Genomic DNA, 27,243 nt, shown 5'->3' on the forward strand with positions numbered 1-27,243 from the left:
CGTGATGAATTTCATTAATTTTTTATTTTACAAATATTATTTTTTTTAAAAATTTTAAAAATATTTTTAATGGACTTATCACGTCGGCGTGACGAGTCCTTACAACTCAAATTAAATAATGGCCTATGTTAGGCCCACTATGCGGGAATCATTTAAAAAATAATATCATTGCCTTTCCATTATGGGCTTAACATTCAATACTCTCGTCGTACGACGTCGTGTCGAGTATTAGATCTTAAAACGAATAATTATTTTATTTTAATTTTAAAAATTATTCTAAATCAATAATTTTATTTTCAAATAATCTTTGATTTGATACTATGAGGTTATTATTAACAATTACACTTTCTTTCTTTCTTTTGGAAATAATCTCTCTTTCTAGATTAAAAAATTGTAAATATATTAAATATTTTTAATAAATTAAAGTGATTATAAGATAATATTTGTTCATAATCTTTTTTAATCATTGACAACTGATACACGCTTTATAAACATAATTACTCGAACCCAAAATCTCAAAAAAAAAAATAACACACCCTTTAACTACTACATTGACTCAATAAATTCTTATTATCAAGTAATCTAAAAGTATCTATTTTTTACTCCACTTTTTAGGCATGTACATTTGGTATCATATGTTAAAGATCCTGTAATATTTATTTGTTTATATTTGTTTATATGTTATTATATTAGTTTTTATATTTGTAAGACTTACCATAAATAACTGCATTTTAGAATTTAAAATACTTATTTCCATCATTTTAAATATACATAAATAAATGGTTAAAAGAAGACATTAATAACTCTGGGCTCATTGCAATGCTACAATGGTGCTTAGTCCTTCATCTATACAAGTATTAGTACCTTTCATGTGGATTTTATTTTTGTTGATTATTTGTTATTGTAGATTTTGAAAAATAAAAAAATATATCAAAATGCCCTTTTTGTTGATTAATCAGAAAACAAAAAAAACTAAATATATTTTTGGTTCGTAAACAAAAAAAAAACTAAATATATTTGTTGATTAATCAGAAAAATAAAAATAGTATTTTGAGTATAGAGGGAAAATAATTAAGATGCAGGGGATAGGATTGTATTTATTTATTTTTAAAATGGTTTATTTTTTGTTCTTATTCGATTATTATGTATGTTTATTTATTTATTTTTTGAAGGTGTTCATGTTTAGTTTGTTTAGCATTTATGAACATATTCGTTTAAAATTTACAAATATATTCATTTATGAACTGGGTGGGAATAATAAAAGTATATAAATAATATTAATAAAATAATAATTAATTAAAAAATTGATAAAAGATTTCACGTGTAGGGGTAAGCAAAACTTAACTCAACTCGAAAAGCTAAATTTTTCAACTCGAAAAAACTCGTCTCGAAAAAATTTCAAGTTCAAATCGAGTTTAAGTGCAACTCGAATAACAAAAAAATTTTAGTAATTAGTAAATTTATTTTTAAATTTAAGTCAAATAATTGGACTTTGTATGATATATGTATATCACATATAAAAAAAATATATAAATAAATATATTTATATTGAATATATATAATTATAGAAAATCACTTAAATTTAAATCAAATAATATTATAAATATTTACAATTAAATTTAAACAGAAATTCAAAAAATCAACTCGACTACATTTAAAACTTTTACTTAATTCAACTCAATCTAACGTTGATCCCTAACCACGTGATGACGGAATTGAGGAGAAAACGATTAAGTGAATATAAAATTTAATAATTAAATTAAAAAATATATAAAATTAAATAAGAGAGAAAATAATTTTCAGCTGTTAAATTTGTAATTTATCCATCTGAAAATTGATAATTTGAACTGATTCAAATCAATGAACTCCGATCCGAGATCAAATTCAATATCGATTTGATTTTTTTAAAAGGAATTCTAAATAGGACATAGCAAGCGAAATTTTTACCAATATGGATCGCAATTGAATCGTTGTGAATCGAGCCATCAGCGTGGAAACAAGTCGAAAATAGAGTTCCAATTGCAGCATCCCACTAGTGTTCCAGACTTCAGCGGTGGAAACCCAAACCCCCAATATTCCAATTTCGAGTTTCCATTAATTAATTCCCTATTTTTCTAATCCCCCATTACTACCAAATGGCCTCTTCAAGTTTCAGCAATAACAGTATCTCAATCATGGTCTCGGATGACGATTCCGATGAACTCGGCCGAAAGCGAGTCCGAGCCCGGAGGAAACGCAAGAAACACGGTCATCAACGACCCAGGAACGAGTTGAATCAGCTCCTCATCCGTTTGTTCGTCAAATACTGGATGCTCCTCATATTCCTTCCGGCCGCGATGCTGATCATTTTCGAGGTCACTAGCGTCGGTAGAAAACCTGGGTTGGTCGTCCACTCGGAAGTTAATGAAGTGAAAAGTCCCAATTTGATGGGTAACTCAGAACTTACTAAATCGAAGGAAGCGACTCAAGGAAAGAAACCCGACAGCAAATTGAACCGGCTCGATCCAATCACTCACATTGTCAGTGGTGTTAGAGAACGTAAGTAGAGGAGCAAACAAATCTCTCTTTTTATAATCTTTGGCGAACTAGAAGCTAGGAAATTGTTATAATTATGGTGCCAAAACTATTGTCAAGTAGGGAATATTTAGAAATATGTGAAGAAATGAGAAAATGTTTTGTTTAATCTATCAGCTTGCTTGAAGCTCTTACCAGCTGAGGAACTTGAGCATCTAGATATTTCAGAAGATGAAGAATCTACCATTAGTAGTCCTGTTAAAAGATTGATGTATATCTCAGACCATCTAACGCCTCACGGACATGGTGGGGGGAACTCTACCTTATCTTGGCAGCGAACAAGTGTCACTCGGTTTAATTTATTCACTGGGAACCAAACCTTTGATGAGAGAGAGAAAAGCTTTAAGGTTTTGAACCTTAATAAAGGCAGTGATGATTTTTTATTGTTACATTTTCTTTTCCGTATCATGGATTATGCTTATATCTGCAATTTTGTTTGTCCAGGTGAGTGAAACTGTTGCTCTACATTGTGGTTTTTTCAGTGAAAATGGTGGCTTTGCAATATCTGATAGAGACAAGAGTTATATGCAAACTTGCAAACTTGTGGTTTCTACTTGTGCTTTTGGAGGTGGAGATGATCTTTATCAGCCTATAGGAATGTCAGAGGCATCTCTCAAAAAGGTGAGCATATATGATGCGGAAGCTTACTTATAGCTTAAATGTTCTTAACATTTGTTTTTGACTTTTTTCTTAATTGGGATTCTGCATATTGTTGATTCAGGTTTGTTATGTTGCATTTTGGGATGAAACTACGCTTGCAGCACAGGAATCACAGGGCAATAAGATTGGCGAGGATGGACTGATTGGAAAATGGCGTATTGTGATTGTACGGAATCCGCCTTTTGTAGACCAGAGGTTGAATGGGAAAATTCCTAAGGTATAGTGGTTACATTTGTATAGATAAATCCGCAAAGTAATAGATGATATCTACTTTTTGATTTCTATACATTTTGTCTTATTGCTAATGATTGCTATCGACACATTCTGCATTTTGTAACTTGTTTAAACTCTTCTTCATCTGTCTCCAACAGTGTCTATTCTTGTATTTTTATTGCTAATCTTTTATCATTTTTAGGCAACTTTAGATCTATCCATGAAGTCAGTACTTCAAAATTGTTTTTGATCTCAAATTTTATAGATGGTGTTATAGGAAGTATGATCATTTAATATTTTGATTAATGATATTTTCCTCTTTCTTGGCCTTGTTTGCTTTGATGATTACGCATCTCTCTCTCTCTCTCTCTCTATGCTTATAGTTTCAATGAAGAATGACTCAATGCTTTTGTGGTGATCAGATGTTGCCGCATCGTCTCTTTCCTCATGCAAAGTACTCTATTTGGGTAGACTCGAAATCCCAATTCAGGAGGGACCCTTTAGGTGTAGTTGAGGCTCTTCTTTGGCGTAGGAATTCAGTTCTTGCAATTTCTGAGCATGGAGCTCGTAGTAGTGTCTATGATGAGGCAAAGGCTGTCGTCCTTAAACACAAAGCTACACCAGAGGAAGTTGAGGTTCAAATGACTCAGTATCGTAAGGATGGTCTTCCAGAGGACAAGAGATTTAATGGAAAGAAAGGTATTCTCCTGTCTTCTTTTGTGGTTATTAAAGATGTAAGCTGTACTATATTAAAGATTAATGTGGATGATGATCCACAATTTGCATGATTTCTTAATTTCTTGTGTCCACCATAAGCAGTATGTTTTTCATCATTCCTTGTCCAGCATCAGGTTTAACTTGTCTGAATTAAACTGTTCCTGGTGTTTGAGGAAACAAAGTATCAAATCCATTTGTTATTATCTGTTTAAAGGCTTTTACTGCATTGACATATTTATCCTACCTCCTACCCAGCGCTTATATATATAAAGTTGGGTTTGTATTCTTGTCCATCGGCAGCTCAGCTGAGCTTGGTGGCATTAAGGTCAACCATTTCCATATGATTAAACCTCTAAAACGTCAGAAGCTAGTTATTGAAAAGAGTCTACTAGACCATTTGATTTGATTCTTATTGGGGGGGGGGGGTTGATTTTTCTGAAAGAAAGGAGTCAAACTGGTAGAGATAACTTGAATTTACCTTCTTAGTTTTGCTGCTAAAATATTTGATTATCTGCTCCATTTTATGCAGCTCTAAATGAAGCCTCTGTCATTGTGAGGAAACATACACCTTTGACTAATATGTTCATGTGCCTCTGGTTTAATGAGGTGGTTCGTTTCACTTCAAGGGACCAATTAAGCTTTCCATATGTTCTTTGGCGGTTGAAAGTACTAAAGAACATCAATATGTTCCCAGTCTGCACACGAAGAGATCTTGTAAATAGCATGGGCCATATACGCAAGGCTAAGCCTTTGACAAATTAATCTAGTTGTTGTGATACCACTTCAACTCTTTGATCATCATTTAAGAGATGCTGGGGTAAAATAGGCTGTACTTTAACTTTCTTTTGTAGGCAGCATCGGTCATCTGAGCCTACCCCCTTATCGGTTTCTCTTTTATGTCTTCATTTTGTTTGTTATTTTACTAGGAAAAGATTCATTGCTCTTTTGGTCAGAAGAAATTGTTATACTTAAATATTGTATTTGTGTACCTAGAGATCTAATTTGTACGACGATTGAGTTGAAGCTTACACACAATCTTGCCTTCATTTACTCTGGCGTTGATTCTGTCCAGTATTATGGTTTCTTGTTCACAAATAAGTATCATTTAAGGCTTCTGGATTTCATTTTAGAACAAAGCTTGATATTTTCACAGTGCATCATGTTGTTGAAGTTAACTTCCTGATATTGATAGGGCTGAACAGGGACAGTCAATAACCGAAGATAAATAATCTTTGCTCACAATCATTTTGAGGAAATATTTTTAAGCACAATCATGGGTATCAGACCTATTGATCAATTAATTAGGATTGACTATTACAAAAGAAAGATAAAATTGAAATAAAAATCTAAAATCTAATTATATTTTAAGTTGAATTAAAATTGAAATAGGATAAAATGATAAAAAAATTCTCAACATTTGTCCTTTTTTTTAATTGTAAAATATTTTAAATTTTATTTTATTTTTCTTATCAAATAAGTAGTTTTTGAATGATCAAATAAAAAAGGAAGATCGAGAAAACATGCAGTATAATTAATTTGACTTCAGAATATTACATTTGTGCTGCAGTTAATGTACAAGATGAAGTCACCAGATATTTGAGACTAGCTTAATGGTTGAGTGTACTGAGAATATTGACTCTGACTTTTATCAGGTGCCTATACAGACCCTCAACCCCTTCTTCCAACTCTTGAATGCAACTCTGATAATTATACTTCAGTCTGCACTTCCTCTATTTGCATAATGTCAGGTTTGCTTGTTGCAAGGGATTGCAAGGAAGCCTCAGCAATTTCCATTTTGTTGATCTGCTCTTCTCCTTCACTGATGACTTTTTTTAGTGTAATAACTTTGAGAGCAGCGACCAGCGGCTCATCTATGATTCTCTCTCAGGTACAAACGTAAAGGACAACGAGGATTGAACACACTAAGAGTGACTGCTTGCACCTCCCTTAGCAGGCTAACTACGGAACCAGTGTTTTGTTTATTTTCCTTATGCTTCATATTCTTTAGGGCCTTCAAGATTGCCTTTTTAGCTGCCTTCTTAGAGGTCAATTATTTTCTAACCTCATTAACGAAGCGTTTTGTAGCACCTCCAGTTGTATCTACTATGTATATGCAATTATTATGGCTGAGTTTATCAAGTTTTTAAATATAATAATGTCCTGAATCTCTTGTAATGCTGGAGGGAGGCAAGATTTGCATAAACAGTGTGAGATTTATAACTGCCATGTGATGCTCAAAGTTTTCCAATATCTTCAACGGGACAACAGGCATCTCGACAGCTCAGGTATTCATAGAAAAAAATCTCATAAATCTTGAGTTCTTTTTTGACAAATGATTCAGCTGGTAAATTTGGTAAAACTAACTGTAAAGCTCTAGTGCTGATAATAAAGTGAATGTCAAAAGTAAACAATTTTTGGATTAAGATGCATCCGTGACTATTCTTAAAAGATAAGAAAAGGAAGAATCTGTGGAAAGAAGACTGCATAATTATTATTTTTTAAACAATTGTATACATCTAAGTTATACTTTATGTACAATTAGATTTCAACAGTTGAGGATGTTGAGAACAGTGACTCTAGCTTTGATCAACCTCCTGAAGAAGCTTTCAAGGCCTTCAACAAGATCTTGGATGCACATCTCTGAGTTTTCCAGCTCCTTTTGCATATTCTCAACATGTTTCATGCTTCCAGATATAATCAAGGAACGCAATGTAGCTTCAGCATTTGCTATTTCATTTGTTTTTTGTTCTTCTTCCTCACAAGTTAACTTTTTCTGGTGCCTTAACTTTGAAACTAGTGACCACGAGCTTGATTTTGATTCAGCCTCTGGTCCTGAAATAAAGGAAAACAAGGATTTGAGAACACTGACGGTCACTGCTTCTACTTGTTTCAAGGTGCTAATCACGGTTCCGGTCTCACCATCTTTGCTAAGTTTATTCTCCATATGCTTCAAGTTCTTCAAGGCCTTGCAGATTTCCTTTCTCACTGCCTTCCTAGAGGTTATGTATTTCCTAACCTCATTAGCGAGCCCCTCGACTCCTCGTCTTCGGCGCAAAACTGATTGAAGATCTTGTGTGCATTCCTTTGTTTGCGACAATGCATCTCTCGCAGTCCCGCATACATCGAGGAGCATGAGAGATCCATCCAAAATTTGTTCAGCCAATTTCCTTTGCTGCTCTTGAGCTAGAGCTTGTTGAGAGAGGGGCAATTGAAGCAACATATCAACAGAGTCATACAGATCTTGAAGGTAGTTGAGTTGATGTCCTATTGATGACGATGTAGAGGCCGACTGAGATGCCCTCAGTCGGTTCAGATTTTCATCGATTTGAGAAGTGAGGGGGTGTTGCCTTGAAGGCAAACTGTTTGAGCGAGCATGGAAAGAAGGCTGGACATTCAAAGGAGAGGTAGCCATTGTCTTTGTTTTAAAGAAGAAAGAAGGCTTTTCAATTGCGTTTCAACTCACTCTAGCTATTCGGTGTCTTCTCCCATTACCATCTACTCAATATATATATATATCACAGGCTGAGGGGAGACAAGAGGAATCTCATCCTCTTCAAATATCAATAAGTAACGGGGAATTGATCTAGATCTACACGATTATCATGGAAACTTTCATGTTTTGTCTCCTCTGCACAATCAAAACAACTCATCACCCTTACCTAAAGTAACATGATACTAATACGACCATAATATAGTAATACACACGATGGTGCAAAGACAGTATGCAGGATTACGATGCTATTATTGAATTTGTTGTGCAGAAGGGAGGCAAGTTCTGCTTGCTTGACTTGTATAATATAACCTTTGCAGGAAAGCGTGTACTTGTCTGCATTTGTCTTTAATGATCCGAAGAAGATGACAAATTTATTGAGGATTCAATTGTCTACTAACTTAAATACAGCTAAACAATTTTGTATAATGCAAGTCGTCTATGATCTGAATCAACAATGTTGAATGACAATTGGTTTTGGCCATGTAAAAGTTAACTGTTGGCATTTTATAATCGAAATAAGGCAAAGGCTAGAAATAAATATTTGCACGAGTGCAGGTTCTGCTTGGAAATTGGAATACAATATATTAAATTTTCTCTCTCCCTATAAAAGGGAGTAAAAATTGCATATATAATTCATGTCTTTAGACTTGACAAAAGCTGAGAAACTGTGTTTGCAACCAGATTCCTTCCTTTGCAACTTGTTTCATTTTTTACTTCTTAAACTAATTGTGAAAATGTTGATTACACTCTTGAACTTGATTTTGTTTAGCCAGCCATGAACTAACTCATTAAATCTTGTGATTAATGTAGAGATACTTTAACATTGTTGAATGTTAATGGCATGATTGGGTTTGTTTTACAGTTCTATCTAATGATTATTTGTGCTGATATGCTTGCTAGGGCATTGACAAATGTTTTGTAGGCCTTAGGTTAATAAGGATTAAGTTAGATGGCCGAAGTTAAGTAATCTGAGTGAGTGTTCGACAGTATGCCTTTACAAACTCTAGATATAGAGAGCATTATCTTATACGAGCTAGTGAGCTAGTGAGTGCTTGTCGATCTTAAAGCCCATAGACACACAATACCTTTGAGGGGAGTGAATTTAGGTTTTGCTAACAACAGAGGAAGACAACTTAAGTACCCAATCGGACAATAGGCTTGCCATAGTTTTTCCACGGCATTCTTCGTTAGTTAGAATAGATTCCTTAGTTAATCCCAGCTCCTTTGATCAACATTTGGACTTCACTAAAGCCATTTATATCTTTACTTATCTTTTATATATTCAATCTTTGTTTCTTGCACTCCAACTACCAGCATTTCATATTTTATTAATCTCACTTCACTTTACTTTAATTTCATATTTTATGTGTCTTTAATTTGCACTCATCCAATCCGTTTGGAGACAAACATGAAGAATCTCACCCTTTCAAGTTTTATTATCCATAGCCTCAATTATTTATGCAGTCATTATTGTTTGATGAATTTCATTAGCATGTACATGAAAATGTATGTGCAATTATTATGGTTTAGTAGTTTATCAAGTTTTTTAATATAATAATGCCCTGAATCTCTTGTCATGCAAGAGGCAGGCAAGATTTGCTTAAAGAGTGAGATTTATATCTACCATGTGATTGATGCTCAAAGTGTTCCAATATCTTCAACGGGACAACAGGAATCTCTACAGCTCAGGTATTCATAGAGGAGATCTCATAAATCTTGAATCCTTGTTCAACAAATATAATAATTGTGGCTCTATAATTCATCTCCTAAGTTACGATGGGTAGCCTTTGGTAAAACTAGTGTTAGTAATAATGTGGAAGTCAAAAGTAAACAATTTTTGGGATAAGATGCATCCATAGCCATTCTTGAAAGGTAAGAAAAAGCAGACTTTGTGGAAAGAAGACTGTATAATTATTATTTTTCAAAACAATTCGATGCACGTAAGTTATACTTTATGTACAATTAGATTTCAACAGTTGAGGATGTTGAGAACAGTGACTCTAGCTTTGATCACAAGCATTCGAGACCTTCATCGAGATCTTGGATGCACATCTCTGAGTTTTCCAGCTCCTTTTGCACATTCTCAACATGCTTCATGCTTCCACATTTAATCAAGGAACGCAATGTAGCTTCAGCATTTGCAATTTCGTTTGTTTTTTGTTCTTCCTGGGAAGTTACTTTTTTCTGGTGCATTAACTTTGAAAATAGTGACCATGGGCTAGATTTCGATTCAGCCTCTGGCCCTGAAATAAAGGACAACAGGGATTCTAGAACGTTGATGGTCACTGCTTCTACTTGTTTTAAGGTGCTAATCACGGATCCAGTCTCAATCTTTGCTAAGTTGATTCTCCATATGCTTCAAGTTCTTCAAGGCCTTGCAGATTGACTTTCTCACTGCCTTCCTAGAGGTTAAGTATTTGCTAACCTCATTAGCAAGCCCCTCGACTCCTCGTCTTCAGCGCAAAATCGATTGAAGATCTTGTGTGCATTCCTTTGTTTGCAACAAGGCATCCCTAACGGCGCCACATACATCGAGGAGCATGAGAGATCCATCCAAAAGTTGTTCAACCAATTTCCTTTACTGTTTTTGAGATAGACTTTGTTGAGCGAGGGGCAATTGAAGCAACATATCAACAGAGTCAGACAAATCTTGAAGGCAGTTGAGTTGATGTCCTATTGATGACGATGTAGAGGCCTACTGAGATTCCCTCAGTCAGTTCAGATTTTCATCGACTTGAGAATGAGGGGGTGTTGCCTTGAAGGCAAACTGTTTGAGCGAGCATGGAAAGAAGGCTGGACATTCAAAGGAGATGTAGCTATTTGCTTCGGTGTAGAGAAGAAAGAAGGCCGTTCAATTGTGTTTCAACTCACTCAAGCTATTTGCTGTCTTCTCCCATTACCATCTGCTGAATATATATCACAAGCTGAGGGGAGACAAGAGGAATGTCACCCTGTTTAAGTATCAATAAGTAACGTGGAATTGATCTGGATCAACAAGAGTATCGCAGATGTTCATGTTTTTGTCTCCTTTCCATAATCAAAACAACTCATCACCGGTCCCAACTTGTCTGCAGGTTATCGTGCTACTGTTGAATTTGTTCTGGAAAAGGGAGGCAAGATCCGCATGCTTGACTTGTATAATAGAATTCAACAATGTCAGCGTTGTTTATGGAATGTCTTCCCTCAACCAGCTCAATAATGTTAAATGAAAATATCATCCAAGTTAGCCGTTGAGATTGGATAATAAGACAAATGCAACAAATAAATATTTGCAAGAGTGCAGGAACTATACTCCTTTCTATCTGATGCCTGCAGGGAATGATGTTCCTGAAACACAATATATTCAAGTTGAATCCCATTATGCTTGCTGATTGGATAACTTCTCTTTCTCAAGTATTTCGATTGAATCAGATTGTTCCTTTATCCTCCAAGCTGAAATTAGAGTAAAAAGATTCAAGGAGACTTTTTCAAATTGGTTTTCTCTATCCTCCTCGGACACCTTGAAGAGTTCCTGGAAACTACTGATCTTGAGATATGCAAGGGAATCGCAAAATGCTTCTTATCCATTGGGTAGACAACAAAATAACCTTTATCAACGACTGGTGATTTACGTGAATGATCTGCATTAGCCATCTTTTGGCTAATACTGAAGTAACTCGTTTCTTTCCAACGGCAGCTAGCTTTCTCCATTTCCTTCCCATTCCGATCAGTTTCTTTGACCTAATTGTGCTTGCTTTTTCTAACAAGCAAATAAGCGAGGTAGGGGAAGAAGATTGAAATGGGAATTCTAGTGGTGAGGAGTGGAAGGCATAGTTGTGAGATTTATAGGCAGAGTGAAACAAAAACAACTTTATTTGTAGCTTTCTTTCTGCTGTGAATATCTAAGAAAAAACAGTATCATCTAATTCCTGTCTTTACTTGAATGAATATATTTAAATGAAAGAAGAATATTAACAAGATTAGATCTATATGCTGTTCTAGAATCAAGAACCCTTTTCTTAGTATTAAAGTTAGGGCGAGGATTCGATCTAGTCGAGTCGAGTCAAAAAGTTTTGAGTTATTCTAATTGACGAGTCATATTTTATAATTCGAACTTAAATTGAATTTTTTTCGAGTTGAGTTATTTGAGTATCTATACTAATTTTATTATAATTATTTATAATATTACGGCAATGATTTGTTCCAATTTTTGACTTTATCTTATAACCATAATATATATTCTTTTATATTATAAAATTATTTAATATATCAAATACAATATAAAATTATGAAATATATTCGTAATATAATATTTTAAAGAAAGTATTTTGAGGGTAAAATATTGATGAGAGTATGAATGAGTCAAGGAATTGATGATAAGAAAGAATTTGCAAACAATTGTAATCAAAAGACTAAATTGAGTAAAATGCAAAGTTAAGGGACTAAATAAAAAAGAGAGTACAACTTTAGTAAAAGAAAAAATAACAATTAAAGTTACATAGGTATTCTTTTGCGGTATATGAGCAAGTGGTTCAAATTTGGTAAAAAATAGACTTAAAATAAATCACAAATTGAAGGAATAAGGAGATTATAAAAAATTAAAGGACTAAATTGTAAAATAAAAATTAATTATAAAATAGAGGAATTGAAAGTACACATGTATTCTATTATGGTTTAGGAGCATGTGGCTTAAATTTGGTAAAAAACATACTTAAAATAAATGATGAATTGAAGAAATAAGGAGATTATTAAAAATTGAAGGACTAAATTAAAAATTAAAAAAATTGTTATAAAAAAGAACAATTGAAAGTACACATGTATTGTACTACAGTTTAGGAGTATGTGGTTCAAATTTGTTTAAAAACTTAAAATGAAGGAGAAATTGAAAAAAATAATGAAATCAGAGACTAAATCGTAAAACTGTCAAAATATTTAGTCAAAATTTTGATTTTTTGAGTAACTCGAAAATTCAAAATTTCAACTCGATTCGAACTCGAAAACTAAATTTATAATTCAGATTGACTCGAATAACTCGAAATTGAAAAAATTTAATTTTTCGAGTCGAGTCGAGTTTTACTCACCCCTAATTAAAGTTACTTAAAAACCAACTTAGTTTCGATTTCTAGGAATGATCTTTTACTCGAAAAGAAGCGATGAAAACATCTAACACAACAGACTTAAGTTTTCTTTTTTTTCATGTGGAATGATAACCAATGCTAAAAGAGAAATGCACAAGATTGCCATTTCGTTCATCTGATCTTCTCCTTCACTGCCGACTCCTTTTGTGTGCAATAGCTTTGAGACCAGAGGCTCATCTGTGATTCTTTCTCAGGCCCAAAAGTGAAGGACAGTAAGGATTGTAACACACTAAGAGTGACTCCTTGCACCTCCCTTAGTAGTTTAACAATGGAACCAGTGCTTTGTTTATTTTCCTTGTGCTTCATATTCTTTAGGGCCTTCAAGATTGCCTTTTTAGCTGCCTTCTTAGAGGTCAATTATTTTCTAACCTCATTAATGAAGCCTTTTTTAAAACATCTCTTTCGGCGCAACACATGTTGAAGTTCAACTCTGCATCCATTTATTTGCTATAAGGCATCCTTGACCATGGCAAATACATCTAAAAGACTGAGAGATCCATTCAGCATCTCGTTAAACTATTTCCTCTGCTGCTCTTGGGATAAGATTTGTTGATCAGTGAAGGGCAGCTGAAGCAGTTTCTCGATGCAATTATGTAAATCTTGATGTCCACTGAGTTTGAGGATTAACAAAGATGATTTAGATGCCGACTTAGATGACGCCAATCTACTCAAATGCACATCAGCCTCTGAAGTTAGAGGGAAAGCTATTACAGCGAGTGTGGTAACCAACCGGTGTGGATGTTTGAAGGAACGGTAGTCATTATCTCTTCTAAAATGAAAACTTAGAAGTTTCTGTCTCAATTTGTTCTGATAATTTGCCTTCTCCCTTTCATCTACCTAAATATATACATTCTATGAAGGAGACAGACATGAAGAACTTCACCCTCTCAAGTTGCAGTCATGTGGGTAACATGGACTCGACACCTTTCTCAACAACTATCTCAGCGTGGCTCAAGCAATGTATCCCTCCTAACAATCCCTACAACTCATAACATGATTCCTGCGATAATATTATCCTATACTACATGATGGATTATGCAGGAGTGGTTTTAGAATTGCTTCCCTAGAGAGTGACTAGTTTTATTTATGCAGTTATTTAATCATTTTCATTAGCATGTACATGAACATGTGTATGCAATTAACATGGTAGAGTTTATCAAGTATTTTTTAATAATCTCTTGTCATGCAGGTGGCAGGCAAGATCTGGGAGCTCAATCTGTACATATTTTGCCAACTTATAGGAAAATGGACGTAGTTTGATGATCAGTGCGGGATTATTAAGCTGTAAGCATAACTCAGAGACAGCCATTAAGACTGTCATTAAGCGTGTTATATAATACGTGAGATTTGTATATATCATGTGATAATCAAATAGTTAAAACTTAACCAAGTGTTCCAATATCTTCAACGGGAATCCGGACAGGTCAGGTATTCATAGAAAAAATCTCATAAATCTTGAGTTCTTGTTTGACAAATGATTTAGCTGGTAAATTTGGTAAAACTAACTGTAAACCTGTGGTGTTAGTAATAATGTGGATGTTAAAAGTAAATAATTTTTGGCTTAAGATGAATCGATGGTCAATCTTGAAAGCTAAGAAAAGGCAGAATCTGTGGAAAGAAGACTGTATAATTATTATATTTTAAACAATTCTATATATGTTAGCTGTAATTTTCGTACAATTAGATTTCAACAGTTGAGGATGTTGAGAACAGTTACTCGTAACTTTGATCAACCTCCTGAACAAGCTTTCAAGACCTTCGTCAGGATCTTGGATGTTCATCTCTGAGTTTTCCAGCTCCTTTTGCACATTCTCAACATTCTTCACGCTTCCACATTTAATCAAGGAACGCAATGTGGCTTCAGCATTCGCAATTTCATTTGTTTTTTGTTCTTCTTCCACGCAAGTTACTTTTTTCTGGTGCATTAACTTTGAAAACAGTGACCATGGGCTCGATTTCGATTCAGCCTCTGGCCCTGAAATAAAGGACATCACAGATTCCAGAACGCTGATGGTCACTGCTTCTACTTGTTTCAAGGTGCTAATCACGGCTCCGGTTTCAACATCTTTGTTAAGTTGATTCTCCATTTGCTTCAAGTTCTTAAGGCCTTGCAGATTGCCTTTCTCACTGCCATCCTAGAGGTTAAGTATTTCCTAACCCCATTAGAAAGCCCCTCGACTCCTCGTCTTCGGCGCAAAACCGACTGAAGATCTTGTGTGCATTCCTTTGTTTGGGACAAGGCATCTCTAGTGGTCCCACATACATCGAGAAGCATGAGAGATTCATCCAAAAGTTGTTCAACCAATTTCCTTTGCTCTTGAGCTAGACTTTGTTGAGCGAGGGGCAATTGAAGAAACATATCAACAGAGTCATACAAATCTTGAAGGCAATTGAGTTGATGTCCTATCGATGAAGATGTAGAGGCCGACTGAGACTACCTCAGTCGGTTCAGATTTTCATCGATTGGAGAAGTGAGGGGGTGTTTCCTTGAAGGCAAACTGTTTGAGCGAGCATGGAAAGAAGAAGGCTGGACATTCAAAAGAGAGGTATCCATTTGCTTTGTTTTAGAGAAGAGAGAAGGCCTTTCAATTGTGTTTCAATTCAATCAAGCTATTTGCTGTCTTCTCCCATTGCCATCTGCTGAATATATATAAATATAACAGGCTGAGGGAAGACGAAAGGAATCTCATCCTCTTTAAATATCAACAATAAGTAACATGGAGTTGATCTAGATGTACACGATTATCACGAAAACGTTCATGTTTTGTCTGCTCTCCACAATCAGAACAACCCATTACCCTTATCTTAAATAACATGATACTAATACACGCACGATGGTGCTAATACAGTATGCGAAAGGGAGGCATGATCTGCTTGCTTGATTTATATAATATAAGCGTGTATTCGTCTGCATTTGTCTTTAATCATGGAAAGAAGATGGCCCATTTATTGAATATTCAATTGTTCCCTAATTGAAATACAGCAAAACAATTTTGTATAATGCAATTTGTCACATCCCGAATCTTGGGTTAAATTATAATGGTTTTAAATTTTCTGTGATTAATCGTAAAATATTAAAAGTTCAGGTCCCAAAGGTATAATTTATTGAATTTTCTTTTGGTAGTTTGTAAACTCCCACGTTTTCTCTCTTCCTTCTTTCTTTCCTTCATGTAAGGGCGCTCCCCCCCCCCCCCCATGGTTTCATATCTCGTTGTTCGTTGTGTCATTTCCGTTCGTCCGGTGGTGTCCGAGTATTAGCCGAAGGTTGGTGATGCTGATCATTATAGTAAACCATCAAGGTGCACAAATTAGACACTTAAAAATAATAAAATAATTATATAAGAAAAAAATTAAAATCTTAACTAAATAAAATGAATAAATGATAAATACAAATAAATATTATTATTAATGATGAAGAGCAACTAATTTTAAAACTAACATATATATATATATACATATATCAATTAAGACTCGTTAGTAAATTTATATAATTTAAAAAACAACCTTCAATCTAATTTTTAATAAAAAGCAAAAAATAAGACGTGATACAAAAAATTTATGACTATAAATTGTGATTGAATTAATAAATTTTATACAATATAAATAGATATTACTTTTTTATATATACATATGTATTTTTTTTCTTTTCGAGAGAGAGAGAGAATTGAATATATTGTATTCCAACTTCCAAGGAGCACCGTTTCGTGCCAGTATCGGATAGAAACGAGTAGTATACGTTCCTCCACTCGTGCACATATTTATTTGTTGCCTTTTCCTTATTTCGATTATCAAATGTAGCAGTTGACTTTTGCATGGCCTAAATCAATTGTCATTCAACGTGGTTGATTCAGATCATACACCAGCTGCATTAAAAAAAGTGTTTTGCTGTATTTCAGTTAGTGGACAATTGAATCTTCAATAAATGTGCCATCTTCTTCCCATCATTAAAGACAAATGCAGACAAGTACACGCTTTTCTGTTAAGGTTTTATTATACAAGTCAAGCAAGCAGATCTTGCTTCTTTTTTGCGCAACAAATTCAACAATAACGTCATAATCCTGCATACTGTCTTTGCACCACCGTGTGTATTATTATCATGCTGTTTAAGATAAGGGTGATGAGTTGTTCTGGTCGCCGAGAGAAGACAAAACATGAACGTTTTTGTGATAATCGTTCAGATCTAGATCAACTCCACGTTACTTGTAATTGATAGTATTTAAAGAGGATGAGATTTCTCTTGTCTCCCCTCAGCCTTTGATATATATATATATATATTGAGCAGATGGTAATGGGAGAAGACAGCAAATAGCTTGAGTGAGTTGAAACACAATTGAACGGCCTTCTTTCTTCTCTAAACCAAAGCAAATGGCTACATCTCATTTTATTGAATTATGTTTCGATATAACAAATTTAAAGGCAAAATATTTTTGGACTTGAATTGAATTTATTCAAAGTTTTAAAAAGGTTTCAAAAATAATTCAAAGTCCATTAAATTCGGCTTTGAGCAAAAATGCTAAAGGGTGTCAAAGTGCATCCATGCACCCCTGCAGTGCATCCATGCACTCCATTTCGAATGCAATTAGTGCATCGATGCATCCTGCTGTGCATCCATGCACCAAGGCTGCAACGGCTTGTAACGATTAGTTTATTTGAATTTAATGAAGGGGTATCGATGCACCTTGATAGTGCACCGATGCACCATGTTATGAGCAGCCTTTTTTAGTAGAAAAATCATTCAAACGGCTCCAAAACATCCTCATCGGTTATATACGACATCAAACACATTCCAAGCTATAAATACAACCTAAGGACACTTAAAGAAGCAAGAGAACAACTATCCAAGCAATCAAACACAAGAGAAGAGTTTTTCAATCTTATTTCATCTTTCTCTTGTAAATATTTTGTTCTTGTGAGCTCAATCTTGTAAACACCTACCATAGAAAGGTTTTCTTGTTTACTTATTTTATCCTTTTGTAAAGGGAAAAAGTTATAGCTTATCCCGTGTAAAAGCTAGGGAAAGGTTCTAGCTTATCCCGTGTAAAAGCTAGGGAAATGTTCTAGTTTAGCCCGGAAAAACTAGGGAGTTGTAAGGTTATCTCTTTGTCCTCAAAAGAAAGAACAAATTAGTGAATTTGTTGGAAAATCCTTGGTGAGGAGCTAAGGTAGTGGACGTAGACTTTGGTTTATAAAGTCGAACCACTCTAAATCGCTGTGCAATTTTCTATCTTTCAATCTCTTTACTCCCTAAACTCAAAAACCATTCCAACCCCTCTTTGCAAACCGTTTCGGTTGTCGAATCGAGCTTTTGAAAATCCCAACAATTGGTATCAGAGCCTAACTCATTAAGAAGGTTTAACCACCTTGAGACGATCCTCGAAGAAGCTCTACCAATTTTCGAAGCAACCGACAAAGAAATGACTTTTTCCTCCGGTGCTTATTATCTTGAAGAATATCTCATTATGGATTCACAACCGGTCAACAAGCCACCCTTCTTCAATGGAGTAAATTATGCACATTGGAAGAATAAGATGATGTACTTTATTCAATCCTATAATCTAGGAGCTTGGAACTCAATCATGGACGGTTACTCCTCTCCACCCGACAAGTACAACGATTGGAGTAGAGAAGAGCAGAAAAATTTCCAGCTTAACTCTAAGGCTATACATATTCTATTATGTGCTTTAGGCCCAAATGAATATGGAAGAATCTCATCTTGTTCCAGTGCCAAAGAGATTTGGGATAAGCTCCAAGTCATTCATGAAGGAACCGACGAAGTAAGGGAATCAAAGAAAAGTCTTCTCAACCATAGCTACGAGAACTTTAAGATGAAACCCGATGAAGACATCAAAGCTATGATGGATAGATTTTCTGTGATTGTCAACAGTGTCGAGGGATATGGAGAAGTAATCCCTAATGAGAAGCTTGTGAGGAAGATGATCTACTCTCTTCCAAAGGAGTGACAATTGAAGAAGACATCCATTATCGAAGCAAGAAACTTAAAGTCTCTCACTCTCGACGAGCTAATTGGTTCCCTTCTCACTCATGAGATGATGGTGAAGGAAGATGAAGAAAGGGAAGAAAAGAAAAACGACAAGAAGAATGAGGTAGGCATTGCCTTCAAATCCACCAATGAAAGCTATCAAGATTCAAGTGATGAGGTGGATGAAGACGATGATGAACAAGAAGAAGAGATGGTCAAGCTATTGAAGGAACTCAAGAGATTCATGATTTCTAAGGAAGTGAAACATGAATCAACCAAGAAGAAGAGTCCCCCGATATGTTTCAATTGTCAAAGAAAGAGGGCACGTCAAGTATGAATGTCCTCTTCTAAAGAAAAAGGGGAATAAGGCATTTGTTGCATCTTGGAGTGATGAAGATGATTCCAATGATGAAGATGAAGTAGTCAACCTATGCCTTATGACCACTCAAGAAGAATTCGAGGTATATTCTAACTCAAATGAATTTAATTCATTTACTTTTGATGAGTTACAAGATGCTTATAATAAGTTGTATTTGGGATTTGAGACCATGAATTCCAAATATACGAAATTAATTTCAAAACTCAAAATTAAAGATAATTTGATTTTGAAAGAAAAAGTTGATTTTAAAAATCAAAATGAAATTTTGAAAAATAATTTAGAGCTTTCAAAAATCAAAATAAATGATTTAGAAAAAGAAAATTTTGAGTTAGGAGTTAAGCTTGAAGGCTTAACAAAAGAAAAAGAATTAATTTCTAAAAATAACCTATTATGTTTAAAAATGGCAAAATGCTCACATTGTCATTTTTATGGTCATTTGGAACATACTTGTCCTTTAAAGAAAGGAAAACATTTTAAAATTAGACAAGTATGGGTTCCTAAGGGAACAAAAGGCATTGAAACTAACGTCCAAGGATCCAAAGCAATTTGGATACCAAAATCGAAATGAATGTCTCTTGTAGGTGTGTGGGAGTAATGGTGATGAAGATGATGATATTCAAGATGCTCTAGCCACACATGAAAAGGAATGGGTAACCTCTAAGCTTAATGTTTTTAATTTTAGTTATTTGGTTGCTCATAGGATTTATGCATGCATGAGTTATGATTTTAAATGATTATGCATTGTTTTTAATCTCATGTATGTTTTAAAAAAATGGTTATGATGAACATTTTAAATTTTTAATGATTTTTTTATTTTTAGTTCATTATAATAAAATTTTGGTCAAAATTGGTTTTAATGCAAATGATATCTCTCTAACAATTGATATCAATTTTTCAAAAACTTTGATTTTACAAATTTTAATTTTTTTACCTAAATTTAAATGTTTATGCATGTGATTTAAATGAAAATGATATCTCTCTAACAATTGATATCAAAATTTTCAAATGCATAACATTTTTGGAAAACTTTATGCATATTCACTTAATTTCAATAATTAATATTGCATAAAGTATTTTAGACTTGGATATATTGAATTTCATGTACTACTAACATGTTTGTTATTCTTTGTTGAAATTCAATTTTGTTTAAGTGTCATGATCCTAAAAGCTTAATTTTGTTTGGAATGCATTTATTGAGGGGGAGCTTTGATTTTTCAAATGATTTTTCAAATTTTAAAATTACTACTTACTCTCCAAAGTTATTTTGGACTTCAAAGATTGAATTATTTTTATATAACAAAAAAGGGGAGAAGTCTTTGTTTGAAAAATTCAATTTCTTAATGAAAAATGGGAAGCTTAACATTTTCATATATTTTCAAAAAATTGGTAACAATTGATATCATTTTGTTAACAATTGATATGTTTTTCATTAAACATTTTATTAAGGGGGAGTTTTGCCAAAAACAATTTTCCAAATATTTTGTTATATCAAAAAGGGGGAGATTATTGAATTATATTTCGATATAACAAATTTAAAGGAAAAATATTTTTGGACTTGAATTGAATTTATTCAAAGTTTTAAAAAGGTTTCAAAAATAATTCAAAGTCCATTAAATTCGGATTTGAGCAAAAATGCTAAAGGGTGTCAAAGTGCATCCATGCACCCCTGCAGTGCATCCATGTACCTCTGCAGTGCATCCATGCACCCCTGCAGTACATCCATGCGCCTACCACTAGTGCATCGATGCACCATGTAGTGCATCCATGCACTCCATTTTGAATGCAATTAGTGCATCGATGCATCATGCTGTGCATCGATGCATCCTGCTGTGTATCCATGTACCAAGGCTGCAACAGCTAGTAACGACTAGTTTATTTAAATTTAATGAAGGGGTATCGATGCACCTTGATAGTGCACTGATACACCATGTTATGGGTAGCCTTTTTGAGTAGAAAAATCATCCCCAAACGGCTTCAAAACATCCCCAACGGTTATATATGACATCAAACACATTCCAAGCTATAAATACAAGCTAAGGACACTTGAAGAAGCAAGAGAACAACTATCCAAACAATCAAACACAAGAGAATAGTTTTTCAATCTTATTTCATCTTTCTCTTGTAAATATTTTGTTCTTGTGAGCTCAATCTTGTAAACACCTACCTTAGAGAGGTTTTCTAGTTTACTTATTTTATCCTTTTGTAAAGGGGAAAAGTTATAGCTTATCCCGTGTAAAAGCTAGGGAAAAGTTCTAGTTTAGCCCGGAAAAACTAGGGGGTTGTAAGGTTATCTCTTTGTCCTCAAAAGAAAGAACAAATTAGTGAATTTGTTGGAAAATCCTTGGTGAGGAGCTAAGGTAGTGGACATAGACTTTGGTTTAAAAAGTCGAACCACTCTAAATCGCTGTGCAATTTTCTATCTTTCAATCTCCTTACTCTCTAAACTCAAAAAACATTCCGACCCCTCTTTGCAAATCGTTCCAATTATCGAATCGAGCTTCCGAAAATCCCAACACCTTTGAATGTCCATCCTTCTTTCCATGCTCGCTCAAACAGTTTTCCTTCAAGGCAACACCCCTTCACTTCTCAAGTCGATGAAAATCTGAACCTACTGAGGGCATCTCAGTCGGCCTCTACATCTTCATCGATAGGAAATCAACTCAACTGCCTTCAAGATTTATATGACTCTGTTGATATGTGTTGAGAAGTTGAATAAGAAGAAATGAATAGTATCTGGTTTTATTATTCCTTATCTGTAACTACAACACAACTAGCTTATATAGTAGTCATGACTTTAAGCTTACTCAATCTCACAATTACTTGTAACAGCATCCATAACAAACTTCATACGTCACTATTCTTAACAACCATAACTCAATTCACACATTAGCATTCTACACACTCCAATATTCTCCCTACTTTTTTCCTTCTCTTTGAGCAAATGAGAAAACCTGCACTTTGGGTCGAAATTTCTCAAACAGAGATTTGGACAATGATTTAGTAAATCATTCATTCTAGTTGAATAGAAAGTGTGATGTCTCCTTCTGTTTGACTTAAATCAGAAGTGTGATCCTTCATTCCGTTCTACTTAAATCGAAAGTGCGATGCCTCCTTCCGTTCAACTTGAATCAGAAGTGCGATGCTTCCTTCCGTTTGACTTGAAACGGTGCAAACTTTTAATGTGAATGGACATTAAAAAAATCTAAAAAAATCTATTCTATAACAATGTGAAACAAACCAGACACCAGGAACATCATTGAAATATTTGGTCGAACAGATTGGAAGCATGAACATATGAACCATGGTTAGGATCAACTGTTTTTCCTTAAGCAAGATTGGCACTCATCAAAAGTGTCTCAACTTGAGTATCAAACCCAGCAAGTTGGGTTTTTACATCAACAAGCATAGTACATAAGCTTTCCAGGGAAATTGATTCCCTCATGGCAGTTATAACAGCCACAAATGGTTGGTATTCACATGACAACCCCTTCAAAATACTTATCATATGCTCTATCGACGAAATCAGACTTCCACAGGAGGCAAGAACATCGCACACCTCTTTAATTCGAGTAAGGTAAACCCATATTGTATCACTACCCTTCTTGAGTGATTGAAGTTTATAATGGAGGCTCATTACTGTCGTTGTCGACCGGTTTGCAAAGAATTGTAACACTGCACTCCAGACGGCCTCAAATTTCTTAGCTTTTCCCAGTACTATCTCAATCTTAGCTTTCTCGATTTGTCGACCTTTTCGATCCTTATGGGTGCTGAGCACATTCGATATCGTTATTTTTTTTTGGATTGCAAATCTATTTCGCTTCAGGATCTAAGCTATGGTGGCAACAGTAGGAATAGCCATTCCTAAGCCACAAAGTTTAACCTCGTTGAACTCATTGATGTACCTCTTGGCATTCAGATAGAAGACGAAGGGCTTCTTGGTGATGGAGACTTGCACCTCATTCTTCTGTTTCTTTTTATTATCGTTCTTCATGCTCTTGGTCTCTTGGACTGACTCGACAGTTTTCGCTGGAGAAATGGTGAAAACAACCATGGCATGGTGATCAACGGTGACAACTACATCAACGATAATTGGTTCCTTGTCGTTCTCTAAGTTGAAGTCATCGCCGGAGATGATGGTCTCCTCGATCTTGGCTTCTTCTTTGGCCTTAGGGCCTGATTCAACTCGTTCAGCTGCAATTCTCGACTCCATGAGTGAAGAAATAGAAAAAAAGAAAATCTAGAAGCGTGAAAACAAAATGCCCAAAACCTTGGCGAAAGATACCATGTTGAAAAGTTGAATAAGAATGAATGAATAACATCTGGTTTTATTATTCCTTATCTGTAACTACGGCACAACTAGCTTATATAGTAGTCATGACTTCAAGCTTACTCAATCTCACAACTACTTGTAACAACATCCATAACAAACTTCATACGTCACTATTCTTAACAACCATAACAACTCACACACAGAGTAAACACTACAACAAAACTGTTCTATAGCGGCGTTTTGAGAGTAAACGCCACTAACTTTAAACATATAGCGGCGTTTGTAAACGCCGCGATAGGTTCATCAATAGTGGCATTTTTTCAGCAAATGTCGTGACAGAGTAGTACTTTAGCGGCGTTTATATAAAAATGCCATAATATGGTTAATCTATAACGTCATTTTTCAACAAACGCCGCAACAGAGTAGTACTTTAGTGGCGTTTTTATACAAACGTCGCTATAGACTCATACTTTAGTGGCGTTTTTATACAAACGTCGCTATAGACTCATACTTTAATGGCATTTTTATAGAAACGCCGCTATAGACTCGTACTTTAGTGGCGTTTATGTTTTAAAACGCCGCTATAGACTCATACTTTAGTGGCGTTTATGTTTAAAATGCCTCTATAGACTCTACTTTAGTTTTGTTTAAAAATGACACTAAAGTTTAAAGTTCATAAGTCCAACGCCCTTTTTCATGTTTTCCCCTTCACCTATTTTTTTCATTCTCACTCCTTCCCTTTTTGAAAAATAAAATATTTCATATTCTCTCTTCCCTCTCTACTTCACCACCACTGAATTTAGATTTCCTACTTTACCACCATTGCCACTGCACTTCTCTCCGCGCTCTGTCTCCCGTGAGTCTGAGTTGGTGACATCGCCTAACTCACTGAGTCACTTGCTCCCAATTCCTTCACTCAATTCGTTTCCTCTACTAACCCTAACTTACCCCTTCTATTTCTACAATCCAATTTCCTTTTTATTTTCTTTTAGAATTTCAAAATGGTGGCTTAGTATTTGCCTTCCTTAGACTCTTCCGTCCCATTACAGTTAGAGAAAGATTCTTCGCCCAAGGACGTCGTAAATGTGCACCACCCTTGTTGTTTTCTCTCAATCCCTAGAGAAGGCTTTTCATGTCGAAATTCTAAGCTCAGGCTTATTTGGATTTATGGAGTTTGTTTAAATTTATCTAATTCCGCTTTAGATTTTTCATTTTTTGCAGCAGTTTCTTAAAATTTTTACACCAAAAATGCTGCAGTTTCGATGATTTCAGGATCTCTTCAGTACTGCTTTGGTGATTGATAAGTGCTTAATTTAGTTAATATTTTACTTTTAAATTACTCTTCAATCATTGATTTTTGTGGCTTATTTGTTCATTTTAATTCGTTTTCTATACATGACGTAAGATTATGGAAATTGCACAAAAATGACACAATTCTGCATATTTTTTATTTTCGGAATCAAAGTTGGCTGGAATTTGGATTTGGATTTAACTCAAATTTAGGATAATATTTTAAACATTATATTTTATCTTTTTATTTTAGTTTAAATAGGTTTTTAGTATTTTAATTAAGTTTTAGGATATTATTTTTATATTTTATATTTATCTTTTTATTTTAGTTTAAATAGGTTTTAGTATTTTAATTAGGATTTAGAATATTATATTATTATTTTTAGTTATTTTAGTTTAAATAGTTTTAAGTGTTTTAATTAGGATTTAAGATGTTTTAGTTTGTTTTTGGAATTTTGAAGGCTATAAATACCCTCTAAGGGTGAGCCTAGAAACATATCTCTCTCATTTGAGAATAAAATCTTCTTTTTCTCTCTAGTTTTCTCTTTATTTTTCGCATACTTTTCTATTATGCTAAGTATGACTTTGGTTATGCTTAGCTAATTTTTTTTTAAGACGAAGACTAAAGCGAAGGCTCAATTCCAAACGTGAGAATTGTAAGGTACTTAAATCGCTTCAGATTTTCTCTCTGTTTTCTGAAGCTTACTTTTCAAATCAAAACTATTTCGACATTGCTCCAGATATTGTTATAGTTAATGTTTGAAGAAGGATTTGCTTATTTGAAGCATATTCAACTTCCCGAGAACACACTTAGCAAAATTGTTTGCTAAGAGGAAACTGAGATCAGAATCAGTTGTTGTTGAACGACACAATCCGAGTTGGCAGCAAAGAATTGTTCTCGTAAGCTTACATGAATCTTGAAGTAAAAATTTGTTTCGATGATCCAAGGAATTTGAGGCGAAGCTGAAGTCTGAGGCTGCTTTCACAATAAGTTTCTCTTTATCTTAATCTCTTTAATTTGTTTATTTAATTATTTTTTCTTTTATTTAATTCTTATTTTTTAACCACAACTTTTAAAAAAATTCCCTCTTTTATATTTATTACTATTAATATTTATTATTATATTATTTTTCTTTTTATTTTATTTTATTTTAATATATCTTTTCAACTTCATCTGGAATTCTATCTTTTTCTAAAATCAAGAAAGAGTTTTATTAAATCAGAAACACCACAGTCCCTGTGGATTGACCCTGCTTCTCTATACTATATTTTTATTTTTATTTATTAAGAAGCCATAAATTATTTTGATAGCAAAACGACGGTTATCAAATTGGCGCCGTTGTCGGGGACTAACGGCAAGTACTGATTTATTTTTCTAGTTTTTGATTTATGACCAGAAGTAACCCAGGTGAATTAGTAGATCTAGATCCAGAGATCGAAGCACGAGCACGAAGAATCTACGCACAAACGCTTCGAGAAAAGAGAAAAAGACAAGAAGAACAAGAGCAAAGTTCAGAAGCAGAATCAATTCCAGAGACAGACTCTGAAGCAGACGCATACAACATCCCGATGGCAGAATAAGAACAAACGATCCGAGAGCTAGCCACAGCTCCTATTACTCAGACGCCATTATGTATTAATTTCCCTAGTGGCGGGACTCCGTTTCAATTAAAGACATTACTCATTCATCTTCTTCCCACTTTCCACGGCTTTCCCACTGAAGATCAGTACAAACACTTGTTGGAATTCTACATGGTTTGCACTAGCATGAAACCACAGTGAGTTACCGAGGATCAAATTAAATTGAGAGCTTTCCATTTCTCTTTATCTGACTTGGCTAAAGATTGGTTATTTTATTTACCTCCAAATTCAGTTAATTCATGGGCTGACATGAATCAAATTTTTCTTGACATGTTCTTTCCAGCGGCTAAAGCAAGCGAGTTGCGAAGGAGCATTCTTTCTATTCAACAAAAGAGCAAAGAAAGTCTTTATGACTATTGGGAGAGATTTAAAAAGCTTTGCACACGTTGTCCGCAACACGGATTAAGTGAGCAAACGTTACTTCAATACTTTTATGAAGGTCTTTTACCAATGGAGATGAAAATGGTGGATGCCGCCAGTGGAGGAGCATTAGTTAACATGACCCCAACAACAGCAAGGGAATTGATTTCAACCATGGCAGCCAACTCTCAACAGTTTTCGAGTGAACCCAACCGACGGGTTCACGAGATAAGTACATTTTCCCTTGAAAATAAGTTAGATAAATTAACTGAAATAGTTAATTCACTTGTTGCAGGAAAATCTGGAGCAACAAGAGCATGTGGGATATGCACAAAGCTAGACCATCTGATGGATTGCTGCCCGCTGATACAAGAAAGAGGCAATGCAGAAATCAATGCAGTAGGGAACGTTTCAGGTCCTCCACAAAGACAATACAACCCATACAACAATACTTACAATCCAGGATGGCGAGACCACCCAAACTTCAGCTATGCGGCAAATCAGAGACTAACTTATCAACAAAGGCCTCCTCCTCAACAAACACAAAAC

General features: G+C 34.6%; 1 protein-coding gene across 2 annotated transcripts; it reads left to right on the top strand.

The window, feature by feature from the left end:
- Positions 1-1,977: 1,977 nt before the first annotated feature.
- Positions 1,978-12,883, top strand: LOC120118581. Of its 2 annotated transcripts, XM_039138606.1 has the most exons (7): positions 1,979-2,538; positions 2,692-2,921; positions 3,019-3,195; positions 3,296-3,451; positions 3,870-4,146; positions 4,694-4,933; positions 12,873-12,883. In XM_039138606.1, exons 1-6 carry the CDS (start codon positions 2,136-2,138, stop codon positions 4,924-4,926), a joined length of 1,476 nt encoding a protein of 491 aa, XP_038994537.1. In that variant the 5' UTR covers positions 1,979-2,135; the 3' UTR covers positions 4,927-4,933; positions 12,873-12,883. The 2 variants fall into 2 exon arrangements, with proteins under 2 accessions (XP_038994536.1, XP_038994537.1); XM_039138605.1 differs by lacking the exon at positions 12,873-12,883 and having other exon boundaries at positions 1,978-2,538; positions 4,694-5,181.
- Positions 12,884-27,243: the final 14,360 nt, after the last annotated feature.

Source organism: Hibiscus syriacus, unplaced genomic scaffold (assembly GCF_006381635.1).
Source record: "Hibiscus syriacus cultivar Baekdansim isolate YM2019G1 unplaced genomic scaffold, ASM638163v2 tig00110328_pilon, whole genome shotgun sequence".
In the NCBI taxonomy this organism is placed as follows: Eukaryota; Viridiplantae; Streptophyta; class Magnoliopsida; order Malvales; family Malvaceae; genus Hibiscus; species Hibiscus syriacus.

Coding starts and splice junctions, on each gene's coding strand:
- LOC120118581 (XM_039138605.1), top strand. CDS start 2,136: ATGGCCTCTTCAAGTTTCAGCAATAACAGTATCTCAATCATGGTCTCG. Junction 2,922..3,018: donor AGAGAGAGAAAAGCTTTAAG/GTTTTGAACCTT, acceptor TTGTTTGTCCAG/GTGAGTGAAACTGTTGCTCT. Junction 3,452..3,869: donor TGAATGGGAAAATTCCTAAG/GTATAGTGGTTA, acceptor TGTGGTGATCAG/ATGTTGCCGCATCGTCTCTT.